At 46.5% G+C, this 9,503-nt stretch overlaps 1 protein-coding gene across 11 annotated transcripts in view; it reads right to left on the bottom strand.

Annotated features, from left to right (window-relative positions):
* Positions 1-2,191: 2,191 nt before the first annotated feature.
* The window catches only part of mrtfab (myocardin related transcription factor Ab), a 38,885-nt gene continuing 31,573 nt past the window's right edge, over positions 2,192-9,503 (bottom strand). For 7 of the 11 annotated variants that reach the window (XM_068583045.1, XM_068583048.1, XM_068583039.1 and 4 more), the window contains 10 exons: positions 8,839-9,023; positions 8,060-8,231; positions 7,533-7,916; positions 6,385-7,398; positions 6,027-6,233; positions 5,856-5,936; positions 5,230-5,370; positions 5,008-5,097; positions 3,811-3,874; positions 2,192-3,718 (listed from right to left, as the gene is read on the bottom strand). In XM_068583045.1, coding sequence (XP_068439146.1) covers positions 3,162-3,718; positions 3,811-3,874; positions 5,008-5,097; positions 5,230-5,370; positions 5,856-5,936; positions 6,027-6,233; positions 6,385-7,398; positions 7,533-7,916; positions 8,060-8,231; positions 8,839-9,023 — 2,895 coding nt within the window. In that variant the 3' untranslated portion in view covers positions 2,192-3,161. The remainder of the gene's footprint in view (positions 3,719-3,810; positions 3,875-5,007; positions 5,098-5,229; positions 5,371-5,855; positions 5,937-6,026; positions 6,234-6,384; positions 7,399-7,532; positions 7,917-8,059; positions 8,232-8,838; positions 9,024-9,503) is intronic. The other 4 variants (XM_068583041.1, XM_068583050.1, XM_068583046.1 and 1 more) reach the window with 3 other exon arrangements.

Genomic DNA, 9,503 nt, shown 5'->3' with positions numbered 1-9,503 from the left:
CATCAGGGTCTTTGAGAAGTGATGAGGGGCTGATTGAGACTTGAAAGGCTGGAAGAAGGGAGTGCGAGTCGATCGGGGCATTAGTGCTGGGCTCAACGCGGTGTGGTGAAGAACAGATAGAGGCATGAGGAAGAGGTCACTTTACCCTCACTGCTCAAAACAAGAGCTCTCTAATTACTAACATGTCTCCCCTTAATTCGGGTCTGGAAGAGTCTCCTCTCGCCGAGGGACTTCTCCCTGCAGGAATATAGTGGTACGAGATAGAAACCCTTGTTGTTTGATTCCAGCCCAGACATTCACCTCTGATGTGCTGGATCACTGACAACCTTTCTGCTCTCGTTCTCCACGGTACCTGCAGGAAATATGTAAAGATGACAACGTAGAAAACAAGAACAAAGAAGGAGAAGGCTGTGTGGGAGGCTTTTTAAATGTAACTTATTTGCTGAAGTGAACGTGGTGTAACTTTTGTGAAAGAGCAGTGTATTGAAGAGGAAATATAACATTGCTTGGGTGGGTTTGGCTTCAGCTCCCCGTCTCCATACTTTGATAATGGAATAAAATAAAACTAATGAAATGCTCTCTGGCTCTCAGACTGTTGGCAGGTCGAGCTGTAGAGCATTGAAAGACAAGCTTCAGAGTGAGAAGTCTCAACGGGAACCAGCAGGTGATGTTGAGCTGTAAAAAATGAAATAAAAAAGATGACGAAATAGTGCAACACAACTCAAAGGGTGAGGAAGGTGCAGACCTTTCTGCCACGGGATATTATCTGCTTCTGAAGGAGTGTTATACACAACACATGAAGGACGAATATCTCTTGATTCTGTATTTGAAGAGGTTTTAGTTTACTTTGACAAGACGCGTTTTGGAGCTCTTGATTTTCTTCGACTGCAGTTCTTCGCTTCACATCACAATCACATCCATGATTGAGGATAAACGGGATAATTAACAGGGAACAGTCAGTCAGAGAAGAGACAAAGGAAAGTCAAGCTGAAGCCGACTGTCCGCCTCTGACTGAGGCCCTGCTTGAAACGGCGAGTGGTTTTGTCTTTGTTGAGACTATACATGTTCTCATGGAAAGAAAACGCTGACCTGTTATCTTTGTGAACACCTCATCCCGGTATCCCGATGCCTCCAGCGTGAGTGCAGTACCACCGTCCGTCCACCGCGCGGAGACAGACCTCGTTCCTACATGAGGGACGAGACGCCGTTCAACGCTCGAGGCACGCTGTGCGATTGATCACAGACGGCTGACAAACTCAAAAATAGAATTGCCGCTAGCACCTTTGATATGGCCTGAGACACAAGCCATTTGTTTGTATTGTAAGAAAAAAAAACAATACATAGACATAACGCCAAGAGGACGACAAAACAGTGAGATAGAAGCCAGCAAAACATAATTCATTCAGTGTATGTGGGAACGGTGTGTGTCCGTGTTTATTATTTCATCTCAATGCAATTTATATGCATGTATGTGGGTTTCAATTGGATTTCAAACTAAAAAGACAAAAATGTGAATATAATTACAACGGGTGGTGTCATGTTTGTAAAAACATACTGACGGATGACCAGATGCGTTCTGCTGTATTGTAAATGATGGAGGTTGTCGGATTAAAAACTTTTAATTACAAAAAAGCGTTTATGTTGGTGGCCGTGGAAAGAGACGTTAATGTTCTCTTCTTTGGCTGCCGAGTCGGTGAGTATGGGCTGCCCGCCGCTCGACATTAAAGGTCTGGTTTAGGATCTGGCAGCATCGCGCAGTGAGGCTGCAGATCGCAGCCAATTGAAATTCCTCCCGTGGTGCCATTTGTGTAGAAGAACTGTGGAGGCTGAAGAGGACTCGCAGATGTTCCTAACGTAATGAAAACACAACGGGCCTCGTGCATAAACATTTTAAATCTGAACTTCCTCATAACTTTTTTGGTGTGGTCCCCGTCAGATTCAGCAAACGAATGAATGCCACCTGTCCATGAATGAGCGTGCGATTCTTTACGTTCTCTCTTATATTACCATAAAAGTAACAAGCGCAGGTACAAGTGACAAAGAAGTAATGAACAAAGAAAGTCAGATGTGAACCTTTAGGAACTACTTTGTTTTCCTTTCTCATTTGGTACACTTTTAAATGTATTCATCTGTTCTGAAAACATAAAAGAAACGACAGACACATCTATTGTGATTTTATAATATATTTATTTTTTTAAACTTTTTTTTCTTTAAAAAAAAAAAAAGACACGGTCCAAGTTTTTTGGAAGCCCTGCCTCACCCTATGTTCCCCAGCTGACTAGGTCGACTCGAAAGCAACCAGCAAAGAAAAACAGTCGCATGGACGATTGATAATATACACCCCATATACAGCAATATATAGTGGTCTACCGTAATGTCACCAATAATACACGACCTCCTACGAGGCTCCTTTCAAACTGCTGCCACTGATATGGTTCATTTCAAAAGCAACTGCCAACTATAAATGACGTTGTGATTTTTGACTGGTGATGGTGGGTGTCAGGTTGCCGCAGTGATGCGACACGGTCACGCTTTCAACGGCTCAGCTGATCGCCGTCGCACACGGCAGCTGTCACTCAGCCACCAGACAGCATTAGGATTCGGCTGCTGACCTGAACACGCCTCCCTTTAAACCAATCAGATTCCGCACAAGTGCAAAGTTTAGGAGGCACTGACACCCTCTGCCGTGAGGAGGAGCCACGAGTAAACGCTGGCCCCGCCTCAGCTCCACTGTCACACTGTTTCCAAGAGTTGAAATGTTGCATTAGTGACCGGCAGTTTCTAGCAAAGTCTCTTTAATCTGGTAACAATGCAGGTGCGGACACAGGAAATGGGATTTCATCAGCTTGGATGTGAACAGTCTGCTGTATGGATCCCCATAGAATTACATTTCACTCCACTTTTCAATCCACTTCAGTTCAAGTCCCTTCTCTGAATTCAACTCCAATGTTTCTTTCTTCTTCCTCCTCCTCGTCCTGCATACAGTAACAGCCAGTGTAAGACAGGGCAAACTGTGTAAAGGAGTGTGTGTTTGCATGTGCCAGTGACCCCCCACCCCCCGCAGTGATAGAGACAGCTTAGAAAATATTTCTATATGTGCATGAAATAAAGACGGCGCCTGTGCGCTGTGTGAGCGAGTGCGTGTCCGGTGCGGTGCAGCGCTACAGACACGACTCCCAGTGCAGCTGCAGGTCCGAGCTGTCCAGAAAATCAGTGGAGAAAACGCTTGGCGGGGTGTGCGGCACCAGCGGGGCCAGGCTCGTTCCACCGTCCCCGTCTGCCCCTCTTCCTCCGCTGGCCCCGCCCCCGCCGCTGGCGCTCCCCACCATGGAAATATCCAGCCAGTCCATGCTGTCCAGAGTGGGGTCGCCAAAGTCCAGCCCCGTGGAGTGGGGGGAGAAGCCGAGGTCGGACGTGTCCATTGGGGAGGAGGAGTGGTCCAGGATGCTGGGCGTGCTCAGCATCTGGCTGTGGAGGTCGTCGATCAGCGTCAGGCCGCCGTCGGGCTCCACGCCGAGCAGCGGGGCGCCCGTGGTGCTCTCCAGGAAGTCTTCCAGGCGGCCGCTGCCTGCGCAGGGATCTCCCACTGAAGGCCGAGGGGAGAGGAGAGGGTCTGTGGGGGTGGGAGGGGAGAGGTGGAGGGGAGACGGAGGAGAGGATGGGTCAGAGTGGAGCGTGGCGAGGGAAGGGTCCGGGTTGGCCTTAAAGCCCGGGATTTCTAAAGGAGGACAGAGAGGAAAAAACATCATGGACACAGGAGACAGCAGACTTTGTTTTCCACTCATTTATGTTTGTAACAGAGTTCATTACCTCCACTCTTAAGCAGGATGTCAAACAGGTCGTCCATTTGCTGACTGTTAACGCCATTCTCCTGCTAACAGAGAGGATTGTTTTTACAGTCACCAATTGCACATGTAAACACAGCAGGGCTGGATATTCCACAATATAGATAAACATGCACTGAAACACAAAGCAAATGAACGCATGCTTGTTGGTTAGTTTCTTTTCTTATTTCTGTGAATTACTTATTTCATTCTAAAGCAGTGGTTTACAATACTTTATCCTATGACAACTCCTCACGAGGCACATAAAGTATACGATGAATATAATTGACTTCAACTTAGTTAAATGAACTTAAGGCAATATCATGTGAAATAAACATACAGGTATCCTCGATCAAGATGGAATGTAAATAGTTTCACGTTACTGTTTCCAGACAAATACGCAACACATTGCTTTGTTTTGTTCACCCCTGATCAAAGTCTATTTTCTCCTGTTGTCCAGCATAACTACAGTGATCGTTACACTCAACACTGAGCCTGAATGCATCGTGTGTAGACACAAACAAGAGGACTACGGTTACATCCACACTAATGTTTCTGTTTTGAATAAAGGACTTTACAATGAAAACAACATGCGTCCACACGGTGCGTTTCAGCATCATTTTAGAAAACATTTCCATCCATGGTATCGTGGGTGAAAACAAATATCACATGATTATTCACGTACACTGGGCACGCGGCTGCCGGTGTAAACAGGAAGTCAATTGGTTACGTATTTACAGAAAGTACGATATATATATATATATATATATATATATATATATATATATATATAGTATTCTTTAGTAATGAAAGGTTGGGCTTGATAGTGGTCCCTGTTGTACTATAGGGAAGTTTACCTGCACATCTGCAGGTAAACTTCAATAACTGTCTTCATAGACACGTTTTCCCATCATGCTTTTGGTAAGAAGACGACTAAACTTAAATTCCTGTAGTACCCTAAACATTCGAGGATTTTCCTTAAAGTCAGACACAAATGGAAAACACATTCACACAGTGAACCCCACCCAGCACCACTCCCAACTCTCTTCCTGAAAACTTTCCGACAGCCTTCAGTTCAGGAACGTGAGCAACCAGCTGAGTGTGAGAGGCTGGAATGGAGGGACGGACAGAGACGGACAAAAACCCTGAAGGACAGATGGAAAAAAGGAGCTGGAAGACATACTTTGGAGCGTTGAGTAGGAAGGGAGGTGTTGGGTTTGGGAGAGGGAGGTGTGAACAGTGTGTGCCGGTCATAAGGCGGACACACCTCTCTCTGCAAGGGTGAAGTGATGAAAAGAAAAGGGAAGAAAGAAGGAGAAAAAGTTAAAGAAATGCGCAACACGCCTGATCAGAAGAGAGGACATGACGACAGGAACTATGGGAGCGAAGGAGTGGGTTGTGTTACCTTAAGAGATGAGATCAAGTTGCTTTGGCTTTCACTGTCGGACATGTCTTCAAAGAAAGGCTGCAGATTGGGCGGAGCGGTGACTGACAGGTTGGGTTGAGGTACGACGCTGGTGTCCAGGTGCAGCCCTGCCTTCTGTCCCTGAGCAAAGAGAGACAGACAAATCTAGTACAGCAGAAGCCCATATGTTGAACACCAAGTTGTGATTGGCTTGACTTGTCTAAATAACCAGCTTCTGGCTCTCATTTTATCCGCTATTTGATTGTGATGATTTTAAACTGTGTCAGCGGTGACACCTTGTGGCAGGAAGATGTTACTGCTGGAAGATGCAGACTGTCCTGCTTTACTACAGAGATGTCGACAAAAGCAGCTGGGATAACAATAACTGTTGCCTTTATATATTATTTTTTTTACGATTTCCTCAGTTATGGATGGTGTTTGTAATAAGTGAAACATTTTAATTGATTCATCAATGTATATTATATGCGTATGTATGTTGCAAATTATCAAAAAAAAATGAGAGAAGAACAAAATCAAAGTATTTAACCTACACAAATAAATATAAATGAGATAAATAATTGTACAGTAAGAAAAGTAATTAAAAACGTTGTGAGTCTATATTGTACCTTTTTGATTGGCTCGGCCCCTGGTGGCTCCTTTGATTGGCTGTCAGTGCTGGGGAGTTTACTTGGAGTCGACTGTAACCTCTAAAAGAAGACCAGAGGAGAAAGCCTCAGACAAACATCACAGACTATTAACGCTGTGCAGCCCACCGACGAATAACTGATTCACCGTACCTGCAGCGTGATGCGTCCGTTGGCTTTGGCCAATGAGGACCCTGCGTTCTGTCCGTCTGCGGCGGCACCGGTGAGCGCAATCAGGTAGTGGTTGCCGTTGCTGTCGGTGACGAGTGTTGGTGTGCCATTAGCCTTGAGGAGGTCTAATGAAAGAGCCTGAGTCTGGATCTGAGAGCCGTTCTGTTGGTTGATAAAGACAGGGGTCACCTGGAAATGGAAACCAAACAGCGTGTTTGTTGTGAGAACACATTTTATATAAATTAAAAATATCCAATTATTAGCTACCACCTCCAAGGGTGATGATGTTGGTGTTGAAATGTAAAACATGTTTCGTCATATAGAGCTGCTTGGACATTACCTGTTGTGTGGCGACAGCTGCCGCCTGTTGTTTCTCCTGCTGCCGCTGCTGAGCCCTCAGCTGCTTCCTCTGCTGGGTTTGGGTCCCTGCAGGCCTCTGGATCTGCACCTGAACTTGCTTCAGCTGAACCGAGTTCTTCTGATGGCTTGGTTGAACTTGCCCTTGAGTTAGTTTGAGCTGGTTCTGCTGCACCAGCTTCTGTTGATTGAGTTTCTGCTGCGCTAACTTCTGCTGCGCTAACTTCTGCTGTGCTAATTTCTGCTGCGCCTGGAGCTGTTTCTGTTGGGTTTGCTGTATGATAAGTTGCTGCAGTTGCTGCTGCTGATGGAGCATGATTTGGGCCTCTTTCTTCTGCTGCTGCAGTTTCTGAGGGTTCGACGTAGCCTCTGCCACTTTCTTCAGTTGCTCCTGGCTCCGCTGCTGCTTGAGCTGCAGTGTCTGTTTCTGCTGCTCGGCTTGTTGGATCTGCAGCCGGTGAATGTGCTGCAGCCTGAGTAGAGTCTCCTGGGAGCACTGCATGGGCTGGGCTGCTTTCTTTGCCTGGAGCCCCTCTGTTACGCCCTCCATTCCCTCAGGCTCCACCTCCTTCTTCACCTTCACCACGGTGCCGTTAGGGAGAGTGGGGGGCTGAATGGCAGAGGCTTTTATCAGAGTTTGAAGTTTCACCTGTGGGGTTCTGCTCTTCTCACTTTCTTCCCTCTTCAACACTATTGCACCGGTCATCTTGCCCTGCTCCAGCTGGGACCGGAGGGTCTCCACCAGCCTCTGCTTCTGCCTCAGCATCCTGGTCAACTCCTCGATCTGTTTGTCCTTCTCATGGAGCATCTGGTCCTTCTCAAAAGAGGATGTGTCCATGGCAACTCCAGACAGGGGCTCTGGAGGCTGACCTGCGACGGGTGAAGGCCTGGAGAGGCTGCATGAGCTCTGCAGCTCTTCTTTAACCTTGGAGAGCGGAGAGTTTGATGGGTGCTGAGGAGAAGGGTGCAGGGTGAGCTGGGTCAGCGGAGAGCTCACCTGAAGGACAACAAAACAAGAAGAGGATGTTAGGGAACAAGTTTCAAGGAAGATGTTCAATTACAACAAAAATACAGTAATTTAACATAATGTCAATCAATACACAGGCTACTTGCTTGACATCGAGGTCTCACCATCTCTCCAAACATGTCTCCATTACAGCTGGTCTCATCTGGACTCATCCCGGCCAATGACCTCTCGGAGGGAGTAGGAGACATCGGAGGGCTGGAGCTGGTGCTGCCGAATCGCACGACCCGTCCTGGAATCATCTGAGGCAACGACGACAGATCCAACTTGAACCCACCCTCTCCTAATTGGTGGTCAGGGGTGGCGGTTGTGGTTGGAGAGGATGTGATGGTGCCAGCAGCTGAGAGCCCGCCCTGCAGGTTGCCATTTTTCGAAACCACCGAGGTGCCACCATTTTGCTCCTGGTAGTTGCGGAGCCTCTCGATAAGATCATTCTTGGTGCCTGAGACAGTCAGACCACGCAATTTGAGTTCCTGTTTTAACTCGGCGACCTGGAGGAAGAGAAAGCAGAGCAGTACTCACTGAGCGACTTCGACTCAGACGCAAAGAGAACAGAATAACTTCATTATGTGAGAGACACAAAACCAAACGTTGTGGAGCTTAATTTCCCACTGAAGCTGTGTGTTTGACTTACTTTGAACTCATCCAGGTTGGCGGGCAGAGTGCCCGGTTTGGCTCCTCCCACTGAAGTTTGACTCTGGCGAGCCGCCCCGCTCTGATTGGAGGGGATGGGGGCGGTCGTCGTGGAAACACTGCGCGAGGGGGAGGGGCCAGAGTTGGTCGTAGGATGCTGGTCGGTCGGCGGCCTGAGAGGAGGCAGAAAGCGGCAACGTATGAGTTTCACTTATTCTTCTTTGGCAAAGCAGGGAACGTAGTGACCGAGGCCAGATTTCAAAATCATGCAAATGTAACAGTGGTAACACATTTATTCAACATTTTAAAAATTACATTTGAAAAATATAATCGCCAATTCCAAAGTCACTCGCAGACAGACAGACAGACAGACAGACAGATAATTTCCAAGATCTCCTCCTGGACACACCATTTCTTTTAGTCGCATCATATTTATTTGTCCCTGATCCTAATCCTTTAAAACCAAAAGTGATATCATATACAAAGGTTTAGTTTAATAAATTACATCAATTATAAATCAATCATTGTTGTCAAAACACTGGCACTGATCTGGGATCGACATTTAAAATCCCTTCTGCTTTAAGTTTCAGGCTCTGGAGTCACTCAGAAATCACTAAAGTGGAAGGAACCAACTAGTAATGAAAACTGCGTGTGCTGTAGAAATGAACTACCAGGTTTAAATTTAGAGAGAAAGAGGAGGGTGGCACACGAGTTGACTCTTTGAATAAAACCGCTGCAGTCAGTCATCCTCACTTCCACACCGTCACGCTTCACACTCACTTGGGAGGAGCGGGCAGGATGGTGTGGTAGTTATAGTGCTGCTGTTGCTGGTTGAGGATCTGCAGCTGCAGGAAAAGTTGTTGCTGGTGGAGGAGCTTCGCATAGGAGGAGTCCATCTCGGGCGGACGCTCTTTGTCTGCCTTCTGGTCTGGAGGGATGTACTGGTGGTACTTCAGCTTCTTCACCTACACCCAGGAGACGAAAGGGTGAAGAGGCAACTCAACTCTTTAATACTTTTATGCTTGAACTATTATTATTCATCCTGCTTCCACTCGGTCTACATGATTGCTAACATTAAAAAAGCATTTATACATCTCCGAATAAAGCTTGTGCATTCAGTACATGTAGGCAGAGCAATCAACAGTTAATTACAGATAACTTATCAAAGAGCAATTATTTCCAGTGAAAAAAACAAAACAAGTCAGCATTCTGTTGTGTTGAGGCAATAGCAGGTGATCTACTACGATGGATTTCTCCTCTTATGAGTGATGAATGTCAAATCGTTGAGCGTAGAGAGAGGCTTTGAATGGGAGAGCACCTTGATGGACTAGATGAGTGATACACTCCTTGGGTAAATCTGACAGGCACAAACTTAGCACCACTATGTTTTGCACTCGATCAAACCGTAACTCCTGCATCAGTGAAAATAAAAATGACACAAAGAG

This window comes from Clinocottus analis, unplaced genomic scaffold (genome assembly GCF_023055335.1).
Source record: "Clinocottus analis isolate CAN_PGR_092001 unplaced genomic scaffold, fCliAna1.0.p SCAF_19, whole genome shotgun sequence".
In the NCBI taxonomy this organism is placed as follows: domain Eukaryota; kingdom Metazoa; phylum Chordata; class Actinopteri; order Perciformes; family Cottidae; genus Clinocottus; species Clinocottus analis.
The sequence above is the reverse complement of the archived record's forward strand: the minus strand, read 5'-3'. Positions and strand labels throughout refer to the sequence as shown.